Below are 24,553 nucleotides of genomic sequence, written 5' to 3' on the forward strand. Positions count from 1 at the left end.
CATCATTAATAAGTGATCTTCACTGAGTCATACTGTTCGAAGTATAGTGATCTGCATGCATCAATGATATAGTGTTGGGTTTCGCAGCTCGAAAAACTTGGAAGGTGAATCAAAATGTAGCTCACAAAACGAGTGTCGAGTTTTCCCAATGAGACATGGACTTGAGACAGATCCGCCTGGCCCGCTGAACCCTCTTCGTAAACTTGCTTGAAGGAAGTTCAATTCAATTCAATTCAATTCAAACTTTATTGCCGGGCATTACAAGCGTAAAGCTTATCACCCTCTCATACGATCCGCGCAGGTGGATCGTGAGTGCGGTGAGGCAGACCATTGACAATAGTTGAGTTGAAAAAGGTTACAGTGAACATCCTGAATAACCAGCAATGGAGAGTGACGTGCGGACCATCTCCTCGGTAGAGTACAGAAGAACAGTAAGGAGTTGAAGGAAGTTGCTTCCCTCCGGGTTTTTGGTTCATCTGTTTCCCTAACGCCGTTGAAACGAAGTCGCGCTTTATATCGACTATGAGGGCGCGCGCTGAGATTTAGTGATTTAGGACACAAAGTTTAGTGACAGTGTTTGGACACGCCGAACGGACTACTGAGGAATTTCTTGCCGCGGCCACAGTTGTAATGACCGACATCAATGTTCTTCTCACGGCGGTTGAAAAGTCTCAGTCTGAAATCGGAGGTAACAATAAGAAATAAATCTCAATGGATAATGTAACCACTTGTAATTGTGTCGCGATCGAATCGATTACCCGCAAACTCACCATCAGGAAACAACCACTCTCTTTGAAGTAGAGTAGACTTTATATTAGAATCAAGTTCAAGACACTGACATGAGAAATCGCGCTGAATTGTCATCTCGGAATTGGGAGAACCGGGTGAGCTCGGTTGTTCTGTCTGTAGTCGTAAAAGATCGCCTTCAAGACGTTATGAAGAGGATGGACGTATTAGAAGACGACCTCGTGAAAAACGTCGAGTCAAATGGCGTTACACAAAAGGAGAAAGCGCTCTCAGTGTCGCTGAATTCCGGAATCGTCGGGATCGCTCTGGAAAAGATATCTCAAGATCTGTCCAAGTGAGTACCACTCCATCCGCAAATCATTCTGACCCGTAGAAAGCAATCAAGACTTGGTCATATAAGAGTCGTTTATCTGGACGATAGGGCGCTATTGCTTCACTTGAAAGCTCATCACGATTGATAAACCTGGTGATTCCTTTCAAGTCAGGTTTAAGGCTATGGTTCGTGACGCCGCTTCCGCCCAAGAGGAAAAGCAACACCAAGTACGCCAATACATGTTTCAGCTCGTTCCCTATTCCTTGAGAAATGTTCATCAAGAGAACTGACTTTCCACTCAGAAAGCTGCTCAAGTGAGGAGGAGGATCGGACAGGACGACAAGTCGAGATCGCTTTTCGAAAGGGCTGGCGGTGATCGGAAACTCGAGGCTGTCGTTGCTAATTTCTATGGTAAATCTAGATGGAGATGAATTATTGAGGAGCCTTCAAGTTCTTCGTTTTGTGTGCAGATAAAGCCTTGGCCGAGCCCCGAACTCGAGCATTTTTCGAAAAGAACTCTCGTAAAATTAAACATTTGAAGCTGAAATTGCAAGGATTCCTCGCTGCGTGAGACGGGTTTACGGTGAAATTCGCTGTGGGATGCTCTTCAAGGGTTTGTTAGTCCTGCTGTCCCACTTGTGGCGTATCTGTAGAATTGCTCGGCTATTGCTGACATGGTCGAGCCTAAATCAGACTGAATACGTTGTCGTTCTTCAAATGTCTCGAATGCGTCAGGATTTTTTTGGGGAAAAATAGCAGCTCCTTGTTTCGATCAAGGGACCTTTGGGTTATGAGCCCAACACGCTATCCACTGCGCCAAGCTGCTTTCTGTTGCTTCAATAGATCATCTTGCTCGATGTTGATGATTACCTTTCTGAAACTCATTGTCTCGAACCTCCTCGAAAGCCATCCGCCTCAGAACTCTCGGCGGGCCCTACAGCTATGATATCGCAGCGCTTAAACCCGCACACTACTATCTCAACATCACGGACATGCATTTTGATATTGTCGTCGAGCTATTCATTGCGGCATTCAACGAGGTGGGTTTATACTCCATCATCATCGTTCTATCATAACCAGTAGTTGGTCTCACATCAGGTTGGAGTTCATCCAGCGGTAACTGGAGAAGTGGGCCATCTCTTGAGAAAGGTACGGAGGCTCTGATTTCAGTCCGGGCGCTCTGTGTGGGAGAATACACACATGGTCAACTACAATATGAAAATTCTGAGAAAATTTTCCTGGAATTCTCGTTGGTTTGGCTATATTTCCACCCGAGTTCGTGTATAATTAGTAAGGAAACTCCTGAGCTCAGTAGCTGAGGGAAGCGAACATATATTCCAATTCGGCGCGCGCTAGGAGTGAACAGTGTGAGACCATCATCATCTCATTAATCACCAACTCAGACTCGTCGCGAGGTGACTTCCGGATTCACAGTCCGAGCCGAAGTCGCTCGGCGCGCCAACGAGCGAGGCTTGGATGCTCTCTACGAGAAACTTATAGGAGACAACAACGACTTAGTTCCTTTCATAGAGCGTTTGATAGACATCATCTCTCTGGACCGGCGCATCTCATGGGCGTTCGAGGACCGAGACATCGAGACACTCCAAGAAGGACTGCTCTATTATTTTTCTGATGTCTTGGGCGGTCCCCTGACGTACAAGGGAAAGAATCTCTCTGCTATACATCGTCCGTTGGAGCTCAACGACTTCCACTTCGACGCTTTTTTGATGGACATTGAACGCACTCTGTCAAGTGTTGGCGTAGATGATGACACAGTGGATGAGGTCATCGTCATCCTGGAGCCTCAGCGAGCGAGCATCTTGTCTGGGCAAAAGAAAAAATTCGAGTCCGGTGCGCGTATTGTGGATGGAAAGAACCTTCTCGATCGAATTGGTGGAGAAATGACTATCGAAGCTGTCGTCGATACGATGTTCAGCGCACTCCAGTCCGACCCTCGAGTTAAGTTCTTTTTCCACTTGGACGCTTCTCGAATACGACAGATAAAAATCCGCTTAGTTCAGCTCCTCGTAGGAGCCAGCGGAGGCCCAAAGTTGTACGAAATTGCGAGATTGAAACCGGCCCATTTTCACCATAACATAACTGACTTCCATTTCGACGCGTTGTGTGAAAATTTACGAGTCTCGTGTGAAGTGACAGACATCACACCTGCATTCACCGATGAGCTCATGGAAACGATTGAGAAATTGCGCCAGGAAATCACCAGTGGATGTGAGTTAGCCTTTCTATCACATGAAATGACTTTCACTCGGGCATAGGCACTATTCGTCTCGAAATTGCCCATCGTAAAACGGAGAGTGCCGGAACAGCCAGTCTCTACTCACAGCTCGGAAGAAAGGACGGCATCGTTGAGTTTGTCAACAAGCTCTTCAAGTAGCTTGAGGTCACCGAACTCTCTCCATATTATGGTTCTTAGACGTTTGCATGCTGATCCACGCATATCATATTTCTTCGCGGGCTCTAAGACGGATATCATCAAGGAGAAGCTCAGTCTGTACCTTGATCAGATTTTCGGTGGAGTTGACGAGTAGTCTACCATCTACGTGCGGTCTGATCATCTGCTCGCTCTGTTTTCACCATGGTCTACTTTACGGCTATTCTCAGGTATACCGGTCGAGACATAGGCCAAGTCCATAGCCTCATACAAATTAGTGACTTCCACTTTGATTGCTTCATACACGCATGCGCTCAATCATTCGTGGAAGCCGGACTGGATGAAGAGGCTAGTGACGAGTGTAAGCAAGCATGGATCTGAGTCATACCATGAATTTTGTGCTTTTTATAATGAAGTGGAGATGGAGACCGTCACATCATGTTCACCATCAGTTGCCGATTCGATGGGAACTTCGTCAGGTGTCGTCCTCTTGGAAGCAAGTCGGGCATCCATCATTAACTCCAATGCGAGGGATCACGATGTGCGGAAAATGCTGACACTTGCCAATAAGAAAACATTATTTGAGATATTGGGTGGTGAAACAGTAAGGATTTAGGGAACGAGAATAAAATGTGTCAGCTGTGGGGTTCGAACCCACGCGGATCTCTCCACCAGAACTTGAGTCTGGCGCCTTAGACCACTCGGCCAAACTGACTGATAAATTTTGAAATCAATTGTGTTGCACCTTCTTGTATGCACTCCATTTCAGGCCATAACGAATCTAGTTAACCGAGTATACGAACAGGCTATCGTTGATACTCGTCTGCGGTCATTTTTCGAGAAAAACAAAGCAAAAATACAGTCGATTAAGAAAAAGATGTCGCAGTACGTTTGTGGCTTGGTCGGTGGTCCTATCAAGTATGATGAAGCCGACCTTCAACCAGCACATTACGCTATCAACATCACCAACTTCCACTTCGATGCGATCCTTGAACTCTTCAGAGGCTGTCTAACTGGAGACAGTATCGACAGACCAATTGTCCGAGATTTCCTCAAAGCCTTACAGCCAGTAAGGAGGCTGGTTACAACAGGGTTCACATTGCGCAGCGAACTGGCAAAGCGGAATCTAGAAAAAGGCCGAGACCAGCTATTCAAGAAGTTGGGCGAGAGCGACGGGATCATTGCTCTCATTGACAAGCTCTTCGGCGTGCTGTTAGCTGATACGAGAGTAAATGACTTCTTCGCGAACAGGACAGAAACGAAAGTTAACTCTATCAAAAAAGGGATCGCGACGGTTCTCATTGAGACCTGGGGTGGCCCGAAGACCTACCAAGGTGGGCGCTGAGCGCTTCCCTGGCTCCTGGGATCAGCTTCGTATCGTATCAGGTCGTGAGATTGCGAACATCCATCGAGATGTCGGATTGAACGACTATCATTTCGATGCATTTCTTGCTGACCTACAAAAGGCTTTGATGGGAGCCGGAGCGGATGAGCAACTCATTGACGAGGTGTGACTCCCGCCAGCTCCAAGCGGCATATATTTCTGCCTTGAGGTTATTGTAACTGTTGAGCCCTTGCGACAGGGCGTACTAGGCCGGAAAGAGAGCAATGTGACACAGCTAGCGCACAAGGACGGCGTGGTAAGACGTCGATAGCCGCGATTATTCGAACGTGGTTGGTCAGGCTCTCATAGAGCGCTTGGGTGGTGACCTCAACCTGGAAAGTGTTGTGGAGAGCTTGTATGAAAGGTGCCAGGAGGACACAAGAACGAAGTGAACGGAGCTAGATGTATCCACTGTGAACACAGGGTGAGTAGATACTTCTTCGACAAGGGGAAGGCCAAAGCCAGACAAGTCAGAATGAAGATGTACCAGCTCCTCAGCGGGCTCTTTGGTATGCTCACTACGTAGTCTAGTCTTGACTCGGTCGTGTGTCCAGGTGGACCAGTTCAATACGACGTGGCCAACCTGAAGCCTGCTCACTATGCTATGGACATCAGAGACTATCACTTTGATGCTGTCTTACAGCTCGCTCAAGAAGTCATGAAGTGAGAGCTATGGTTTTAGTCACATCTATCTCGCAGCTAGGTCAATGGAACTCGACGGAGACGCTATCGACGACGCTTTACAGGTCATGAATATGGTCCGCTCCGACATCACCACGGGCTGTTCAGTGAGGGATCTCCATGTGGTTGAAGCAAGCTAGCACAACCGTGCAGGTTCGAACTGAGGTGGCCCGACGACAAGGGCAAATGCATGGTAACGACTTTATTTTCACCATCCTGGGTGGCGCCGAAGGTCAACTCACCGGTGTACTGTGTTACTCGCATGTTTTGATCATGTCAGGGGTAGAAGGTTTCGTTCACCGCTTATTCGAGGTCATCGGTCTCGACAGACGAGTGAGCATGTTCTTTGTTGGTGACAAAGTGAAGGCCATGAAACCGTCACTGGTAAGCTTCTGTTACTCCGTCACGCTATTCCTGATTGATCCTGTCGGACACTCTAACACACTTTCAGCTGTTGGAGGAATTTATGTTTGCTTTCCTCAGCTGAGCTCGGGAGTTTCCTTACTAATTATAGGAATTTATATACGAATTCGGGTAGAAGTGTACAGAAACCGATAATAATAATTGCCCAAAATTCTATCAGAATTTTCATATTGCCACCAACACATGTAGTTGACCATGTGTATATTTCATCACACTGCTTTCAACTCCATGCGCTCCTAATTCACCCGCCTGTTCGCAGGTCGCGTACTTGTCAATGGTATTTGGTGGTCCTGCTGGATATACCGGCCGATCCATAGAGGACATCCACGCTTTCCTTTCGATCAATGACTTCTTCTTCGACTGTTTCTTGAATGATTCTCAGAAAGCTCTGCGCGATTTGGGAGTGGACCCAGCAAACATCGAGCATGTGAGAAACCCTGTTCGCTCCTCCTCTGCTGTTTCCTCTCGCTGTGTAGGTCCTCGTGAGTATGGAATCTCAACGCCCGAGAGTTTTGAAACACTATTATGATGACCGAGGATTTGTCTACGGCTAACATGCCCATGACTTGTTGCTCGTATGATATTGACTTGTGTGGAAGTTTCCAATCCTCGTTGCGCTCAAAGGGAATCACCCTTTGAAATCATATCAGTGTTATCACGTTGTAGTGGCAGGGGTTGTAGAACACAAAGAAAGTAGTGAATGAGATAAAGCAGGTGATTCATCGATTAATCAGAGTGAGCAATGTCATCAACCCCGAACCTAGTATGAGTACAGCTGTTTTCGGGAGAATGTGCAATTCAGTTTGGGCCCCTCATCCAACATTTATGTGCGTTGGAAATCAACCGAATGTTCGCGACAAGGTCTCAGATTAGCTCACGTTGACTACTTTTCTTCCTGAAAAACGCTTGGTTCTCAAAACCCAATGAAGTTGTATTCAGACACTAGTTTTGAGATGTATGTAGCACGTGCTTTGATTATAACGAATAAATCAACTTTTGATGCATCACTACTCAATTGCAAGCCCAACTAACAGGGCGAGCGAGATTATCAACAGGGTAGTTTCCCCTGGCCTTCCTCGTTATTCATAAGTCGAATATCGGTATCACTAATAGCCCCTCCCAATGGCCACTACTTTACAACTCAAACAGAAAAAAATTGGCAACCTCATTTAGTGATAGGTTCGCATAAATATCTCCTCAAGAAAGGACCGCGGTGTCTTTTACACAAATGCCCAATTGATGCAGTTACAACAATCCTGACTCAATGGATGGAATGCTGAGAGCATAGAGGAACAGTGAGCAACAGCGTCTTGGGTAAAACGATAGTAGTCTTCTTAGAAGGAGCCCTCAAAGAGTAGTGCCGAATCGATGACGGAGAAGCCCGCATGAACGCCACCCTCGGCTACGTTCCTGAAGGGGACCTCATTCGAATCATACGATGGAGAACCTAAGATTCTTACACGTCCTTGGTCCTGAGCATATGGCCGCAAGGTTTGTCCATGACCATGTGGTTGCCCTTCATGACCATAGCAGAGTAAATACCCAATTCTGATACTCCATTGGAGATTATCTTCGGCACCACTCTAGAGGCCTCGCGACTGGCTGGGGCCTGAGGGTAATAAGTCTATGCGAAGGAGAATGTGATTTATAGACTCACGTCGATAGCTAGGCAGGGTAGAGGTGCTGGGAGCATTCTCTCCATCAATACGAACCTGAAGTAATCACCAATAGCAGCATACACAAGAGGAGGATGCGGAGCCCTACTGCTTCAGGTCTTCATCAGAAGTCGTCGTGAGGGCTTCCACAAGCTCATCGCCGTACATGTTATGACCACCTCCTTCACGTTGAGGCTTCAACACCTGAGTGGGGATGGAAATTTCCACATGGGCAACCACATGTGTTGGTGAAGTCCTATGTAAACTCCTACAGTGAGAAAACTCCCAGCACCAGCTGAGAGAACCGAACATATATTCCAACACCAGTAGATGACGACGATCTAATCAATCACCCTACCCAGGCCGACGGATCCTTCAACGCCGCAGCGACAGTGTCCTTGTTCTCCGAGGGGTCCACTTGTACCTAGTACCACTCCATCACCACATCACCACAACCACACCTACAGCGAAATGCTCCCGCATCCTATCAGCCTCCTCCCGTGTCAATCCAAAGCGACTCATCACACTGGGATCGCTGTACCAGAGCTGTTGCACTTTTTTAGTGCCTGAAATGAGCCAATCGGTCTAAAAATCAGCAAACAAAAGTCGCTTCGCTCCGCCTACCAGTCAGCTGCTGAGGCACTGATGGGCACATGACAGCATTACTCTTCTCCAATCTTTCACGAAGCTCCCAGTGCGAATCTATCAATACCAATCCACCGTCAATTTCGACTACTACGATGCTTTTCTCACCATCAATATACTGAGTGGGTCCATAGCCTGTCCGGAAATAAAAAAGGGCAATTTCGACCATCCGTTTTGAATTCAATAGAGAGGGTATAGAAACCACCTGAATCGAATTCCTCAATCTGGATGAGCTCACAGAGCTGCTTACTCCAGTCTGGGTATCTACAACAGCCGCGACGGCGAGGTCGGTCATAGTGCGACGCTCGACGTTGATGCCGTAGTCGGCGAGAAGCACAGATCTGTATCAAGAGGTTCCCTGGTAAAGATACGAAACATGTCCGCTGTTACTCTAAAAATCGTTGGTCGCACTCGTTGTCCTCAGGAGCATCAACCATCATACAAATAGTATGCGAGCACCGATCGAATCTAAAACGATTATGTCAAACACTCCTGAAAGGCAACTGCCGTTACTTCTCATTGTAAGCAGCAACGGCCTCGGCAATAGCAGCTGCAAAATCAGCGATTGGCTTGCTGGGGGGCAACTGGGTGGGGCTTAACCCTTCAAAGGCCGCAGAAGCGGTCATTCGATGGAAGGTCTGAGCATAGGGGAATTTTTCACTGCGCCACAAAATTACCCCACATTACCGAAACCTGAGTTCCCATTCCTGCAAAGCCTGCAGAGACTGTATTAACTTCAACTTGCAGCAAACGGTCGCCCACAGTAGTAGGAAGGTAATCGTGACGAATCAGGTGACTGAAAAGAGCTTCTCGTCAAGGCAGCGCAGCTTGTGTTTCACATCCGTATATCTTCAGTGTGGTCTCGCCCTCCATCAACGTAAACAGCTCGACAAATTTCTAGCAACCTCCTCGTAAAGTCATCAGCTTTGGCCACCTACGGTGAAGTTATGCTATCAACAACAACAGCACGGAAACGACTACCTCCTCAAGGCTGTTCACCAGCCATTGTGGGTCAATAGAAATTTTATCAACGAGCTTAGTAATAACACTGCCAAGTCTCCATGCCGACTCAAACCTAAACCACGAAGCGGTCCATGATCAACCAACTAGGTCAGTGAACTCACTGGCGAGCGGGAAATGGTCTCGGCAGAAGAGCCACTGGGAGCACTGCGCTTTGCAATGGTTTAGTGTCGCTTTCAGGGATGACCGCTACACCCAGACCTGACAGAGACACTCACTACGATTGGAGTTCCTGATGCCCTTCCTACTGCTCAACATCGCACCGCACCCTCTGAGGGTGGCCTCACCCTTAGCCATCGCCTTGAGCGATTGCTCGTACCTCTCAGGGGACCACTGCCCCCATGAGGTCAACTTCTTTAAAGGTGGTGTTGTGATAACAGACTCCGGCATAAGGAACAACGTGAATTAATAACAAGTTAATCGTCAGTCTGAGGATGCGCTCCAGTCAATCTCAAAATAGTGTCGACCGACTAACGTCACCGTAGCCGCACTGACAACCCTTCCCCAGCAAACTCAACGTGTCGACGCTGAGAACCGATAAAACGGACACAAAGTCCACTCGTTCATTAGTCGTGAAATCATTAAGGTGAACTCATACTTATAACAGGCAATCACTCAGTCTCACTACTGTCCTCAATCACATCATGGGGTGTCAGCAGAGCCGTATCAACCATGACCTCCGAGCTCTCTTCGCTGAATAGAACACAGTCTCTCTAGCCCATACAAGCTCCTTCCTCCTCCCACTACTACCCTCGAGTCTCCAATACATGCCCAGCTATCCTCTCCAAAGCCACCTCACGTCCGTTCATGACCAAGCAAGAGTAAATACTCAGGTTAGACTGAGTAGCCTCAACGACCTTACTCACAAGGCACTCCTCCTTGATGCTGGCATCGACCTACCACACCAAGACTTTACCAATAATTGATCGGGGGGAATGATGATGGTGACACCAGGGGTGGTGACACGGTCTATATCATTCAAGAATGTATTTGGCGGATGGGGCCACTATGCCTGTGGTCTATACCATTGAGGAATCTATTTGGCGAATGGGGCCACTATGCCGGTGGTCTATACCACTGAAGAACCTATTTGGCGACTGGGGCCACTATGCCTGTGGTCTGTACCATGAAAGGATCTATTTGTCGGATGGGGCCACTATGCCTGTGGTCTATACCATTGAGCAATCTATTTGGCAAATGGGGTCACTATGCCTGTGGTTTTTACCACGGAAGGATCTATTTGTCGGATGGGGCCACTATGCCTGTGGTCAATACCATTGAGGAATCTATTTGGAAAATGGGACCACTATGCCCGTGGTACATACCATTAAGGAATCTTATTGCCGGATGAGACCAGAATCCCACATATGCGAGTAAAGATATCAGCGTGGAACTTCGGTTGCGATACGAGGACCATATTAGCAGAGAGAAAACTCAGTTTAATTTTACGCTTCCAATAGAGATTTCAACTATGCAAATAAGAACCGCAATTTAATGATCAAAGAAAACAGTTCCGCCGATAAGAACATCAACTTCGAGGGATAACTTTGTTCACATTTTGACGGGAGTTCCCCAATATACGGCGCTGTCCAAGACCTAAAGACCATACCCGCCACAGCTTACATCGACAGCCACACATGGTATGGCAGTAGGGCGCGTTGGAAGCCCACAGTCGTCTCGGAGGACCTGAGGGTATCGATCCAAAAACGGAGTACTATGAGAGTCACTACCGCCAGAAACCTCGACAAGTCATCAGGGGCATAGTCGACACACTTGAGAGAGGATATAAGACTCGCGTCACTGCGCCACTGTTGCTGCAACTCTGACTTTCCTGAGCCGACGACACTCTCAATACTTCTTCAAAAGTAGAGGCATCACCAAGCAACTGCAGTACGACAGACGGGCACTGCACAGCCATGCTCTTCTCCAGCCTACCACGAAGGTTCCAGGCGGCTTCATCTACACCGCACATGCGAACAGTGACCTACCCTCGCATTACTACCATCAGCATCGTATTCTAGTGCCTCGTAGTAAACCAGGGCAACCTCCACAGACCTACTGGGCTCAAGTCGACCGGCCAGTCGCACAACCTGGCAGGAGGCATGAGCGAATGATCGAGCAGGTAGAGGGACAGCTCTATACCGAGGAATCCCCATCGATCTTTACGTCTCTGATGAGCTCCTTCATAGTCCTCCTGTGACAAGCTGTAGCATGATTCATCAACAGCGCCGCCCTGATCAGCAACAGCTCCCGGCAACGGTAGGACTACAGGCCTTACTCTATCAGGCAACTGCTGTTACTGTTGTCATCAGCAACGACAATGCAAATGTTATGACAACTTCTGTGGTATCTAATACCAAGACTAGTCGCAACTTTATAATGCACAGCGAGCAATTTACTCTCCTTCCCTCAAAAAGAGTCACAAGAAATGAAGAGAAGACTCTTGACCAGTACCGGGTTGTTGTCAAACATTCCCCTACGATTTTATGATAGCTACATAGTCTACCTCAGCACAAACATGCAGTCAAAATCACTGATGAACTGCATAGTTTCTTCCCGAGATAGAGAGCTCTCTATTGACCATTTCAAACCACAGTACTGTCTATGTTTGCAGCTCGACAGAGAGCTGACTTATCGAGACTTACCTCTCATTATAGAGCCTCACCGCCTCAGCCATGGCACTAGCGATTTCATTGGCGGTCTTGTTGTCAGGAAGCTCGCAATGACCAACTCTGTCCAACGCTGATGTTAACGTCGTCATCCGATGGAGACACTGCACACAATATTCGAGATCCTAGTCAGATGAGCTGTCCCCCTTAATCTCACAGAAATTTTCTGAGCGGCAGTTGCCAGGTGTGGCGTTACAGAGACTGCTTTGAAAGTGAGCAAGGGACCAGGGGAGCATCCTCGCAGGTAATTTTCTCGTAGGAGATACCTGTGGTGATGGTAGTAGCAGTCGCTAAGATCATCCGCATGAAAGGTCACTGGAGTCTCCGTACGCCTATCTCGTAGATGTGACGGAGGAGCTACAAGTGACAGTTTTTCAGGACAAAACTTTACTGTGTCTACTGACAACGAGTTTTCCCACCAGGCGATGTCCCCTCCTATCGAATGTATAGTCGAGGATGAGAAAGCTACGGAGAATCTCCACTAAGCTAGTGCATTTCCACTGACGTTCTCATGGGGTTGCTTTCCGACCCAACGTCGGTCCCCTTGTCACTACAGCCTGATCTGGTCCTCATACTTCCTCCCTCCCACCACGTACACGTCTCGCCAAATGTCCACTAGTCGTTGGTTGAGGACACGAGCCTGACTATTGGGGTACCACACCGCAGAAGTGGGCGAAGTGTGGTATCACCTTGCGAGTCGCATCCTCTACCCACACCCTGTCGATAGCAGCTGTATCAATCAGCCGGGTCACCACAGCACTAGCATGATAGGCGTAATTGAATCTGAAATATCTCCCCGAGGTTGACCTCTACCACACCTAACCTACAGGTCCCTCGGGAAAGGTCTTGGAAGGAGAGTAATGGGCAAGAGACGAGACCTCAAGGGTTGCTCAAAAGTGCCGTCCCCAGCATCGGCGATCGCTAGGCCTAGTGAGGGCTCCCACTAGCGAGTCAGGTTGTCATTATTACTGCTTATCATGGCAGAGCAGTCCCTCAGCACAGCCCTGGTGCCTACCAACGCCCTTACCCTCCCTTCATACGCCTCAATGGTAAGTCGTGGTATCACCACTGTTGGTCGAGCCAGGTCACAGGCGTAGACATCCCTCGACTGCTCTGAGTCGGCTCGAACTCTGTAGGGACCGCTCATTGCCATAACGCCAACTGTTGTCAATGAATACGACAAGAGGTGGTCGTTCGCAAGCCTAGCACTTCTACGAGAGATTCACACTGAGTTCCCATTACGTTTTGCTCGGTGAATATTTCGGTGATACTGAACTCAACTTCATGAGAGCTCTGAAGCTTTCAAGCCTATAGGTGCTGTCCATTGAACCATCGTTACTGACACAGTTTCCGCTCTGTCCCAAGGTGCAAGTCATTGCTAACATCCCTTTTCTCTGTGTGTAGCACTACTAGCAGCACCACGTGTTTTTCCAGAGAAATGCTCCGATGAATTTTCTTCGGCGGCCTACTATAAGTTCATCGATACCTCTGTCCTCCTCATCAATTACCGACGCCTCGACGGTACAGTAGTGTTAACCATGACAGTATCCCCTGTCGCCTGAAAGGTCGGGTCCCAGTCAGACGCCTCGCCACCTCTCTACGCTGATAATATGCTAATTTTAGTGACAAACGTTTTTTGCACACAGGCATTCCTTCTCCCGACGTTTCTATCCAACTTGGTAGACGCCGGGTCAGACACATCGACCGCATTGGCGGACATGGTCTACCACACAACGGTTGAGTCATTCAGCTTAGCCGTATCGAGCAGTAGACTCGGACAGGGGCCGTATGCGGATCCTGATGCAACAGGTGAGTCAGAGTATTTACTCAGATGAAAAAATCAGATGGTGAGTAATAACCCATGATTCGCTGATTTTTTACTCTGGAGCAAGAAATCAGGATCATCGCGAGGATATGTGGATCACTGAGCTGATTCGAGAATCAGGATCAGAGCGTGAGTTGAATCATGGACTCAGATTCATGAATCAGTATCCGCATACGGCCCCAGGGGAAAGTTCACAACAAAGATTCCTCTGATTTTTGGGCGTGCGCGTAGTTTCGTGGCGCGTGACGATTCTTTTGAGCTCTTAATTATGCGTAAGCACTCATCCCAAAGCGTCATATATGAAGTGAGTAACTCACTGGCATTCTAGAGCTTCTCTACAGTAGAGTTGGGGCTGTGTGGGCTTTCTCCCAGCCACAGTCGAGGAAATAAATTTTGCGCACAGCGAAGATTCCAGATTCCCTCGAAGCATCTTCTCTATGCGTGCATCCCCTTCTACCACTCCAGTCGTCCCCACCGTCCGTAGTAGCTCTACTGATAAGGAGAACCGGAAGGTCGCTCTCATTACGGGCATTACTGGGCAGGACGGCAGCTACCTCGCTGAGCTCCTACTTGACAAGGGTTACGAGGTAACGTGAAGTCCCTCCAGAGTCATCGTGCAGGGTAACTGTGCAGGTCCACGGCATCATCCGAAGGTCCTCACACTTCAACACTTCCAGAATCGATCATCTCTTTGATAGGCTGCATTTGCATTACGGAGATATGGTCAGCACCGTTACTCTATCTGCCGGCGACCTGTCTGTGTCATGTTAGGTCGACAGCAGTAACCTTTGCTCAGTTATGGGCAGAGTCAGACCTACTGAAATCTACAATCTCGCCGCTCAGTCACACGTCAAGGTGAGAGGGAGGTACCTACTACCTGGTGGAGTTTCTGTCAGGTTTCGTTCGAGATGTCGGAGTATACGAGTGACGTTGTTGCTATCGGGACTTTGAGGCTCCTCGAGGCGATCAGTAACACTGGAGTATGTTAATTAATACCGCACCATCGCTATTTCTCAGGGACATGTGGCCTTGAGAAGGACTGTAAGTTCTACCAGGCTTCAACGAGCGAACTGTAAGTACGGTATTATCAAAGCGCTTGGGGCATCGTTCTCCCGTCGTAGGTACGGCCTGGTAGCTGAAACCCCCCAGACTGAGAAGACGCCATTCCATCCTCGCTCACCTTATGGCGTTAGCAAGCTGTATGCCTATTGGATCGTGGTGAACTTCAGAGAGAGGTGGTATCAGTAGCTGGCCTATCGTCCACCCCGTGTCTTCCCTCAGCTATGGTATGTTCGCCTGCAATGGCATCCTATTCAACCATGAGTCGCCAAGACGTGGAGGCACCTTTGTGACCAAGAAGGTACTTCCTCTTCTCCCATCCTACTTGAAGGCGTCATTCAGGTCACCGATGCTGTAGCCTCCATCGTGGCAGGCCGGCAGAAGGATGTGGTAGTATACTCCTAGGATTGGAGCCTATCCTGACTGGACCCACTGTAGGTGTTGGGTAACCTGGACGCCAAACGAGACTGGGGTCACGCTAAGGATTACGTCAGAGCCATGTGGCTCATGCTCCAACAGGATGAGCCTGTGGACTACGTCATCGCGACTGGTGAACAGATGACAGTAGTGAGGGTCTCCAGCACTGGAAATGCTCGAAAATTTAATTTTCTCATCAGCATACCCCAACTTAGGTTCGAGAGTTCGTGGAACGCAGCTTTCGTCTCGCCGGTATCACCATCGAATGGCGTGGTCATGGTCTGCAGGAGGTTGGGGTGGACGCAGCCGACCCTTCTAGGGTCTTGGTACGGGTCTCTGAGCGCTACTTCCGGCCTGCGGAAGTGGAGAGTCTCCTTGGTGATGCTACTAAGGCTCGTGAGGTGGGTTATGGACGGGTCTTGTCTTACGGCATCGCTCCGCCTGCTTTTTTCAGGGCCTTGGGTGGGAACCTGAAGTGCACATTGATGAGCTCATCTTTGATATGATGCAACATGAGTTCGAGAAATTTGGCTTGGAGTTGCCGAGCCCAGTCTCGTGTGAGAAGACTAGCAAGCAGTAGAGTGAGGAGAAGGAGGTGTTTACTTTCACGTTTAACGTATAACAAGTTGGTGTGATGCACGTATGGCTTACCTCCAGAAGGAGTGTATAGTAGAAGACATTGATAAAGACCAGCGACTCGTCTGTTGCGGAATTCAACGTATACTAGTTGCAACTGCATGGTGTTGTTAATCGAAAGGGTTGTGGCTTGACACGGAAGAGGGTATACGTATATTTTTATAATGCTGCCACCAAGACTCGACGGAGATGATGATGATGGTCCTCATGAGTCTGTGTACGGTCTGGTAGTATTGAGGGCTTCACAAGGTAGGAAGGAGCAGCGTCGGGCAGGTTATCGAGCCGGAGTTGCCGAAGCCAAAGCCGGCGAGACATAAGTCTAAGTATTCAGCAACCATACCCCCGACTTCTAGTACATTCACTACGGCTCAGACCAGCAAGCCTGGTAAAAGTTCATACCACATTTCCGCTACATCTCGTTGTGATGTAGGTATATCCAACGTTGCAGGATCGCAGGAGGTGGAGAGACCGAAGCCTACTGAACACATGTGGGAGCGTTGAAGCTCAGATGTATGTCGTTGGACGTGAAATTAGTTACTATAAACCGCACGCCACCTTTGGAGTGCCTGTCGGGTCGGCCAAACCTGATCCGAAAAAGCCTCTGAGGAAGTTCGATAAGAATAGAAGGATTGAGTCTCGTAAGCATATGGAGGAGTGTGTGGCAATTACTTTTAAATCAGTGACGGAGATCCGAAAGAAGAGCCCAGAGAAATTGAAGGCGACAGTGGCACACGCCGCGATCAAGCCGGCTTTGCCGAAGTCGGGTGAGAGACCCGTCATGAATCTGGTGTCGGGTAAGCATGAGATGCTGCTCTGCTGGCTGTTGGTGCTGGTGACGTGTTAGGTAAGAATTTCATCACTGCCAACGCTGTAGACAATATTTTGAAAGCGCCTCCTCCTCCTGTGGAAGGCGGTGAGTATGGGGAGCTGGCCAAGGACTATCTCAGGAAATCTGACTACGGTAAGGGTCGAGTCTTGGGGGTCTCTGATGTGGTTGGTAGGGAAAGTACCTGCGTATTTGGAGAAGATCAAAGCCGACATCAAATCAGAGTGAGTCGTTGAAGTGATGGTTGCTGGGGTACTACGCTCAGGTACGACTATATACGGCAATTACAGGACCAACAGAGGAAGGAGGAGCAGGGCAAGGTAGCGTTTCGGAAGGTCTGAGGACATTTGTGGAAGAGTTGTTAGATACGACCGTTGCCTGATGAGGAAAGATTAGAGTTAATTGAGGCACTTAAGAAGAAGTGGGAGAAGGTCAATGCTGATTATCAGGTGAAGGGCGACGGGATGGTCTGTGATGATGATGCTTGTGTTAGTGCATGACGCATCTCACCAAGCTGGATACGATTGGGAAAACCAGGCGTAAAGAGAGTTTTGAAGCACAGCTTGCGGCTATTGAGAACGATATTGCTAAGCTGAATCGAAGGTAAGGACGAGGTCAGGAGAGTTGATACCAACGTATGGTCAATTTTCAGGCGGGTATTGATTGACACTTCGATGTGATACACAGGGAAGGGGTTGCACAGCATGAAAGTGATGATGAACCTATGGTGTATACGATGTGAACCGTATTTGCGTTAAAGTTGTAACTTTCGGGCAGACAAATATCCATCAAGCGTGACACTCTTACAATAATTTTCGTATATCAGCGAGTTACAAAGAAAGCGATAAGGTTTGCGGGAAGATAAATCCCCACCAACAGATGAATCCCGTCCTTCAAGGTAACCGGCAGAAAAACGAAATTGATATTCGATCAAAGCTGACCTCTCCTATCTGTCACGCTGACTGAAATCGTTTTATCAATAGATATCCTGATTTAGTCTAATTCGAAGTTTCTATGATTAACAACCAAAGAGGATGTGGTGATAGGCAGAAAGTTTTCTTCGAGTTAGATGGTGAGAGAAGAGACACTAATGTGATTAAAAGTAGAGCCGAGATTTCACAAGCGGCATCATAACACACAACGGAATGATGAAATAAGACAGCATAGTTAGCATTCTTGCGACGATGTTGGTATAAACACTACACACGTCGAACAGCGATGTCCATCACGTACGGGTTACTGACTCCCCAGTCGGCCATTTCTGATGGAAAAACCGCAAAAAAACACAAATTTCGATAATATAGGAATGCTACCGCCAACCCAGGGCGCAAGCAACATAAGCAAATTACTATGTGATCGATACAAGAGACACTCATCTGCTCGATAGACCACTGATAGAGAATCTCATACGAGTTCTCTGGTAGGGTAAGATGCTAACGCCAACCCAGGGCACTAACAGGTTACTAGTCACGATACGATAATATGATAAAAATGATCGTACATAGTTCCACAAACAACAGGGCAGGTCATGATATCATTTTTCTGCTACTAGAAAAAGTCTTTTACAGCCATGTAGGTGCCGAAGACGAGGGCGATGAAAGCAATACCGACCAAAACACGTTGAAGCCACAATAACCAACGATTCTGAGTAACACCTTGGAGCTGTAAAATTCTCCAGTAATAGACAGTCGGATACACCAACGCAATGAGTACCACGAACACTGCACTCAAAAGGTTCACCAACTTGTCGACGCTTGGGACGAGCAAGGCGACGAGAGCACAGAATATCACAAGGAGGATACGGAAAGCACAACGGACAACTTCCGCAAGCACACGATTAGTCCACTTTTTGGTAAGGTTTTCGTGTAAAAGATGGTCGGAGAGCTGAGCACTCGGGGACATGATGACCAAGAAGTGCGTGGCCACGAGTATCACTGCACATACGTTGATGAGCCAGGAATAGATAGTCCAATCGTCGCGATCAGCAGGGGAGAAAGCCTCGATCATAGTGTCATAATTGGTGATAGAGTCACCAAAGGCCAAATACCCCACAGTAGTTATGCAGAGGTAAACTACACCAACCAATAGGAACGATATGAAAGCCACTCGTCGTCGGAACCTCTGAGGTCGGCGAACGTCCTTTATGATGGTGGGGACGGTAATGCTGACGTTGAATGATAGCAGGAATGTACAAAAAACGGAGATGAGCTGTATGGGGCCTCCAGAGAGATGATATGTGATCGTGTCATTGTCAACAGTCTCGGCTACGTATTCATCTATACTGGCAATGACAACGAGTATGACAGTAGCAAAAACAGAGGCTACACCAAGCGCTGAAAAGAAACTAATTTCCTTCATGGATTTCAAACAGGAGAAAGGCATGATGAGAATGGTCACGATGAGAAGCCATAGATTATACGACAACACTCCGGTGAGACTGTACATGCTAGTAGCGAGCAAAATGAGGAAGGCCGCACAGGCGCTCAACATGAGAGGATGCAAAGTGACAGAGTTAATCACAGTAGCAACCTTGCCGTAACAAATTCGACCGAGGTCCTCGAAAGACGAGATGGGGCGCTTGGGGTTCTCGGGGTTCATGCATAGACCGTCGCAAAGAAGGGTTACGTTGTAGTAGACGAAGGCGCCGGCGACAACGAGTAGAATGTAGCCACTTATCCAGCCGGCCCGAGCGAATGCTAGAGGAAGTGTCATTATACCGAGACCAATCGCGGTCATGACTAGGTTGAACACTGCCCTTGCATCAGAGCAACCGCCAGGGATGATCATCTCCTCGATGACTTTGCTCGAGTCTGTTGATGCTGAACGAGACATTCCTTATAGGGAAACTTTCGAGGGGGAATGAACAAGCTGACAAATCGACTTATGAACCATTGTGCTTCGCATCACCATCGTCCAACGCACCAGTTTATAGCTTTCGCTAGCTTACAGTTTAGTAGATGGTCTAGCTTTTACTAGACAGCTAGAGGGCGTCTAGCTGTCAACCGTCTGCGATTTCTTTATGAAAAACGAAGTGCATCTGATCGTGGCAGCTAGATTTAGTAGGATTAGTCTGATAATGATTATCAATGTTGGCCCTGCAAATACGTAATACGCTGAGTTTTGTGTGGGACCATGGTGTAAATTCTGTACATCTTTTATGCTGATCTATCAGCGTTGTTCGACACAGTGGCCTCTTATCAACCCACTGAGAGCGACTTTCTAGTCCATCGCGAGTTGTTATTAGTATAGGGTTTAGGATACATACTGTAGTTCTACTCTGATGACCGCGATACTAATATTGCGTGAGATATCGCAAGAGGAGTTCGGTGATGTCCTCACCCTATTTAAGAGAATGCAATGATTGCACTGTATAGACCCGGCAAAAGTGATAAGTCCAAGTACAAACACGAGCCCTATCGCAGCTTCCCACCCAAAACTCGTTAACTCAACTCGTCCCGCCCTGCCGACTTCATCTGCGGCCATCGGACAGCCATCCTCACACAGTTGAGGATTGCACGTCAAGATGCAGACAGTCAGAAACTACCAGGTGGCAGTGGGTGGGCAAAAGGAGCCAGCACGCTCACCAGCAAGTGATAGATGATAAAGTAAGGTATCAATAAGCCTCACACTAACAGTTAGGACCAGCAGCAACAACATCACACGAAATGCACAGGTTCAGAGTCCAAATTTTCGGGCGAGCGCGCTGAATCTCTCATTAGCACAATTGCTGTCGTCTGTTTAACAGTCGAGGTGAGTTGAATTTTCATCTGCCTCAGTGCTTGTGTTAGTCGAGAAGGAGAAATGTGACGGAATCGGGCCTATTTTGTATCTTTTATATCCGAGATAAAGATATGTAACCATAGTAGTTGTAACTTATAACTACTCAATGCAGCAGTGTAGTGGTAGTGCAAACCGTAGTGTGAGAAAATCTGCACATGGACAACTACGATAGCATGAAATTTTTCAGGAAATTTTTTGATTTTTTTATTGTTTTTTTTGCAAACTTCCCCCCTCTCCCTTTTATAAATTCAGCTCAGGAAAGCACAGTTATATTCCAACACTACTAGGGTGGTGAAAATGGGAGTGTTTTCCTCTTTAGTTTTTCATTGTCACCAACATGTTGGTACAAAAAAGTGTTCCTTATCTCTCCCACAGTTTGGCTTTGTATCCAACAGCAGCAGCTCTAGCGAGCACAGGGCGGAGGGGCTTCCTCAATAGGCGTATGATAAGCAATATGTCAGCTAGTTTGGGAGGTGCTCTTTTCAACGCCCCACCAACTAAGGTAATTTTGAATTTGGATTTTACGGTTTTTGTATCAGTTTGTGTGGTAGGTGACCACCCTACCCAATGGGCTGCGTGTTGCTACTCAGCACACCTTCACGGAATCTGCCACTGTTGGGGTTTGGATTGACGCGGGCTCGCGATATGAGACGAAAGAAACCAATGGTAAGTTGAAAAATATCTTAGGTCGATCAGTGTAAGATTCAACTCTGGCCCGATTTAGGCACGGCCCATTTTCTAGAGCATCTAGCTTTCAAAGGAACGCAGCGGAGATCGAGAATTCAGCTAGAGAGAGAAGTTGAAGATATTGGAGCTCATCTGAATGCCTATACTTCTCGAGAACAAACAGTGTAATACCCTCACAAGTTCGTGTATTTCACTGTGGTGTGGTATTGATGCTGATATAAAGTTGTGAATTTCTAACCGCCGGTTTCTAATTTCGGTTGGTCACTTAGACCTTATCACCCTCCTTTTACGGTTAATCTCATTATTATCACATTAAATTTGATATCAAGTTTAACTAATACTCTCCACAGATACTATGCAAAGACACGTCGCGAGTGCGTTGGTCAAGGCCTCGACATACTATCGGATATACTTCAACATTCTAAGCTTGAACGAAGGGCTATTGAGGAGGTAGGGCCAGCAAGAGTAAATCCATGCCTGGGGGTTTCGTGTGTGAGGATTTAGATCCAGCCGGTTGATATTTTATGGCTTTCATGTAAAGTAGTTCTTTTTCTGATAGTAGAAAGGGAGTTTGCATGTGAAATAGCAGTTGTTAATGTGATGCATGTTGTTATATAATACTTATTAATGTAGTTGTTAATTTTATAAGAATGGATTAGTGCGTAGAATTTCGCGGAAATTTTCATTTTCAGGAAAGAGGTGTTATTCTGCGAGAAATGGAAGAAGTGAATAAGTCGCTGGAAGAGGTTATTTATGACCAGTTGCATATAGCGTGTTTTCGTGAGGACCCTCTAGGGTAGTAAGGGTCAAAATAATTGACGCTGGGCGGGTTGCATAAACTGTGATTGACCTTGAGTAGATACACAATCCTTGGCCCTGTGGAGAATATAAGGTCGATACAACGTGACAATTTGGTTGATTACATTTCTGATAACTACAAAGCTGACAGGATGGTGGTTGCGGCGGCCGGGCCGGTGGAGCACGAAGACATTGTTAAATGTGTGAGTGAGGGGTGTATTTGCAAAAAAAATATGTGTTGCAAAATTTTTTCCTGAAAATTTTCACGAATTTTGTATTTTGGGCTGACGTAGTGTTTCGAGATGAAGGTTTAGCGAGGATCAGATGTAGTAGTGGTAAGAATAAAATGGAGTTTCACCCGTTTTACGTGAAGTGGATACTTCGTGGAAGTCGTGGAATATATTTTTCACTAGTGTTTTTCATATCACGGGTGAAACTCCAATAATAAGAATTGCTTTTTTTATCAGGCTGCGGAAAAATTTGGTAATTTGCCGAAGTCTTCAAGTCCCCGTCGTATCATCCAGAAGCCACATTTTGTATCTTCGGAGCTGCTCTCGACGTACTACAAGTGTGTTCGCTTTCCTCAGCTGAGCTCAGGAGTTTCCTATACAGTGTTGGAGGAATATATGTTCGCTTTCCTCAGCTGAGCTCAGGAGTTTCCTATACAGTGTTGGAGGAATATATGTTCGCTTTCCTCACCTGAGCTCAGGAGTTTCCTATACAGTGTTGGAGGAATATATGTTCGCTTTCCTCAGCTGAGCTCAGGAGTTTCCTTACTATTTATAGGAGTTCATATTGCGACTTCGGGTAGAATGGGAATTTCCCAAAATTTTCTCAGAATTTCTATATTGTGAGCGACACATGTAGTTGACGATGAGCATATTTCCCTACACGGGTGTATATATACGAATTCGGGTAGAAGTGTACGGAAACCAATGAGAATTCCCTCGGAATTTTCGCATGTGTTTGACCTCATTGGAGTTTCACCCGTTTTACGTGAAGTGGCGTAGTACTGGGTGAAAAACGCGATATTTGCGGCCTGTAGTAGTCGTAAAATATGTTTTCATAACACTAGGGTGAAACTACATTATTGTGTATAAGTGTAATGGTATATATTAGGACGGATGCGTTGGGAGCAGCTGGTCACGTGGCAGTAGCTTTTGAAGGCGTGCCTTGGACTAGTCCCGATTGTATCACATTCATGCTAATGCAGCAAATAGTGGGGGGATATAACTCGGCGTTTCAAGGTAAAAATGGAGTTAATTTTGTTGTTGATGTTGGTGATGATAGGGTTGATACCGCCTACGCTGTCGGCGAACTCGTCGATACAGGCTGTTGCGAGAGCGCCTAGTGAGGAAGGAAGTTCGACATGGATTGGTAAGAATTCAGGGAGACGGTTGTGACTATGGATATTGTGTTTTGTGATATATAATAGGGTAATGAAATTTTGATAATTTTCGGATTAGTGATTTTTTATTATTATTACTACTTTGTGGTGGGATGAACTGGGTATAGCAGCTGTAGAGAGGGACATGTTGCACAATTTTTGAGATATTCGAGGTGGTTATGACTGCATGCAAGAAACTGCTGAAGTTTCACCCTAGTGATATGAAAAACACTATAGTGAAAAACATATTTCACAATTGTGATATCGGTTGTGGAAGGATATAGGGGCTATAGTTTACATCGCTGTATTAGAGTATGATATGAGTACTTATTCGCCGCAAATGCGTATAGGAGTACTACGCCATTTCACGTTAAACGGGTGGAGTTCTACTGGATGGGACTGTACGTATGCATATTTATGGATTGAGCGTCACCCGGGGCAATTCTCTGTGGAAAAAAAACCGATATTGGCGCTAAGCAGTAGTCGTGGAATATATTTTTTATATCACGGGTGAAACTTCAGGGATATTATAGGAAACGAGTTTTTGATATTTACCACAGTGGAGTTTCACCCGTTTTATGTGAAGTGGCGTAAAACTGGGTGAAAAACGCGATATTCGCGGACTGTAGTAGTGGTAAAATATATTTACACTAGTGTTTTCATATCACTAGGGTGGTGAAACTCCAGTGTTATTGTTTGGAAAAATCACCTGAACGTAGCAGCCTCTTGTGCAGTGATGGTTCACGCCGAAAAAGATAATATTTTGCGGTTAATGGATTGAATGCTGATTATCACTCAGGGTTTGCGACTTGCGGGAAAATTGGTGTAGCTGAGGTCGTGTTTGCGTTCACTAGATTGTATCAATTCGTGGAAAATTTACTACACCTTTGTCGAGTGTTTTTTTCTATATGCGGTCTTGGCCATTTTTTTGTTAAATTTTACGCTCTGGATTTTGGATTTTGCCAAATTTGTGATTGGCACATTTTTTTTCCGATTTGTGATTTCTTCTCTGTGCGGTATTGGTATTTTGTGGAGTATTTTTTACTCGCCATTGAAAAAAATGTGATCGCAAGAAATCTTGTTCGAATGAAAATTTTTGATTGGCAGATTCATTCACCGCCTTTAATACGTGTTATAAAGACACTGGTCTGTTCGGGTTTTATGTGGCCAGCCCGGAGCAAGCAGTGAATAGAGCTATTGGTAAGGAGA

General features: G+C 46.8%; 8 protein-coding genes and 2 non-coding genes across 10 annotated transcripts in view; 5 read left to right on the forward strand and 5 right to left on the reverse strand.

Annotated features, from left to right (window-relative positions):
- Positions 1-1,813: 1,813 nt before the first annotated feature.
- Positions 1,814-1,886, reverse strand: Pmar_PMAR025107. Its single transcript has one exon. It is a non-coding gene; the product is annotated as a tRNA-Met (tRNA).
- Positions 1,887-2,463: 577 nt separating this feature from the next.
- Positions 2,464-3,289, forward strand: Pmar_PMAR025108 (Globin LI637, putative; the record flags this gene model as incomplete). Its single annotated transcript, XM_002768247.1, has 1 exon — positions 2,464-3,289. A coding segment is annotated over one exon (826 nt), but the record flags the coding sequence as incomplete, so codon positions are not given.
- Positions 3,290-3,483: 194 nt separating this feature from the next.
- On the forward strand, positions 3,484-6,494 carry Pmar_PMAR025109 (hypothetical protein; the record flags this gene model as incomplete). The annotated part of the gene is made up of 14 exons (XM_002768248.1): positions 3,484-3,605; positions 3,683-3,813; positions 3,932-4,056; positions 4,222-4,786; positions 4,839-4,960; positions 5,006-5,092; positions 5,136-5,224; positions 5,269-5,345; positions 5,391-5,499; positions 5,540-5,624; positions 5,671-5,749; positions 5,798-5,901; positions 6,200-6,367; positions 6,417-6,494. The coding sequence occupies 14 exons, from the start codon at positions 3,484-3,486 to the stop codon at positions 6,492-6,494; spliced, it is 1,941 nt and encodes a 646-aa protein (XP_002768294.1).
- On the reverse strand, positions 4,086-4,167 carry Pmar_PMAR025110. The gene has a single exon. It is a non-coding gene; the product is annotated as a tRNA-Leu (tRNA).
- A 624-nt stretch (positions 6,495-7,118) lies between the features above and the next one.
- Positions 7,119-9,690, reverse strand: Pmar_PMAR025111 (conserved hypothetical protein). Its single transcript, XM_002768249.1, has 16 exons — positions 9,509-9,690; positions 9,365-9,461; positions 9,222-9,315; positions 9,080-9,174; positions 8,928-9,036; positions 8,754-8,878; positions 8,631-8,708; positions 8,491-8,581; positions 8,349-8,445; positions 8,220-8,297; positions 8,061-8,161; positions 7,954-8,019; positions 7,705-7,799; positions 7,598-7,652; positions 7,401-7,549; positions 7,119-7,350 (listed from the first exon to the last, which is right to left on the reverse strand). Exons 1-16 carry the CDS (start codon positions 9,648-9,650, stop codon positions 7,275-7,277), a joined length of 1,548 nt encoding a protein of 515 aa, XP_002768295.1. The 5' UTR covers positions 9,651-9,690; the 3' UTR covers positions 7,119-7,274.
- A 181-nt stretch (positions 9,691-9,871) lies between these two features.
- Positions 9,872-12,021, reverse strand: Pmar_PMAR025112 (hypothetical protein; the record flags this gene model as incomplete). Its single annotated transcript, XM_002768250.1, has 9 exons — positions 9,872-9,953; positions 10,011-10,156; positions 10,884-10,946; positions 10,991-11,091; positions 11,139-11,219; positions 11,263-11,350; positions 11,427-11,493; positions 11,539-11,610; positions 11,906-12,021. 9 exons carry the CDS (start codon positions 12,019-12,021, stop codon positions 9,872-9,874), a joined length of 816 nt encoding a protein of 271 aa, XP_002768296.1.
- Positions 12,022-14,191: 2,170 nt separating this feature from the next.
- Positions 14,192-15,810, forward strand: Pmar_PMAR025113 (GDP-mannose 4,6 dehydratase, putative; the record flags this gene model as incomplete). Its single annotated transcript, XM_002768251.1, has 11 exons — positions 14,192-14,341; positions 14,388-14,477; positions 14,526-14,609; positions 14,651-14,723; positions 14,772-14,826; positions 14,876-14,989; positions 15,036-15,114; positions 15,156-15,203; positions 15,252-15,377; positions 15,446-15,631; positions 15,685-15,810. The coding sequence occupies 11 exons, from the start codon at positions 14,192-14,194 to the stop codon at positions 15,808-15,810; spliced, it is 1,131 nt and encodes a 376-aa protein (XP_002768297.1).
- Positions 15,811-16,030: 220 nt separating this feature from the next.
- Positions 16,031-17,372, forward strand: Pmar_PMAR025114 (Enkurin, putative; the record flags this gene model as incomplete). Its single annotated transcript, XM_002768252.1, has 11 exons — positions 16,031-16,093; positions 16,140-16,251; positions 16,297-16,354; positions 16,401-16,504; positions 16,547-16,660; positions 16,711-16,827; positions 16,868-16,916; positions 16,958-17,012; positions 17,058-17,141; positions 17,186-17,295; positions 17,345-17,372. 11 exons carry the CDS (start codon positions 16,031-16,033, stop codon positions 17,370-17,372), a joined length of 894 nt encoding a protein of 297 aa, XP_002768298.1.
- Positions 17,373-18,240: 868 nt separating this feature from the next.
- Positions 18,241-19,524, reverse strand: Pmar_PMAR025115 (10 transmembrane domain, possible aa transporter, putative; the record flags this gene model as incomplete). The annotated part of the gene is made up of 1 exon (XM_002768253.1): positions 18,241-19,524. One exon carries the CDS (start codon positions 19,522-19,524, stop codon positions 18,241-18,243), a length of 1,284 nt encoding a protein of 427 aa, XP_002768299.1.
- A 1,285-nt stretch (positions 19,525-20,809) lies between these two features.
- The window catches only part of Pmar_PMAR025116 (conserved hypothetical protein), a gene marked incomplete at both ends in the record, with an annotated part of 4,836 nt that continues 1,092 nt past the window's right edge, over positions 20,810-24,553 (forward strand). The window contains 10 exons of the mRNA XM_002768254.1: positions 20,810-20,974; positions 21,024-21,138; positions 21,197-21,323; positions 21,510-21,609; positions 21,852-21,955; positions 22,019-22,160; positions 22,425-22,516; positions 23,077-23,204; positions 23,248-23,334; positions 24,452-24,544. Coding sequence (XP_002768300.1) covers positions 20,810-20,974; positions 21,024-21,138; positions 21,197-21,323; positions 21,510-21,609; positions 21,852-21,955; positions 22,019-22,160; positions 22,425-22,516; positions 23,077-23,204; positions 23,248-23,334; positions 24,452-24,544 — 1,153 coding nt within the window. The remainder of the gene's footprint in view (positions 20,975-21,023; positions 21,139-21,196; positions 21,324-21,509; positions 21,610-21,851; positions 21,956-22,018; positions 22,161-22,424; positions 22,517-23,076; positions 23,205-23,247; positions 23,335-24,451; positions 24,545-24,553) is intronic.

Source organism: Perkinsus marinus, assembly GCF_000006405.1.
Source record: "Perkinsus marinus ATCC 50983 genomic scaffold scf_1104296968888, whole genome shotgun sequence".
In the NCBI taxonomy this organism is placed as follows: domain Eukaryota; phylum Perkinsozoa; order Perkinsida; family Perkinsidae; genus Perkinsus; species Perkinsus marinus.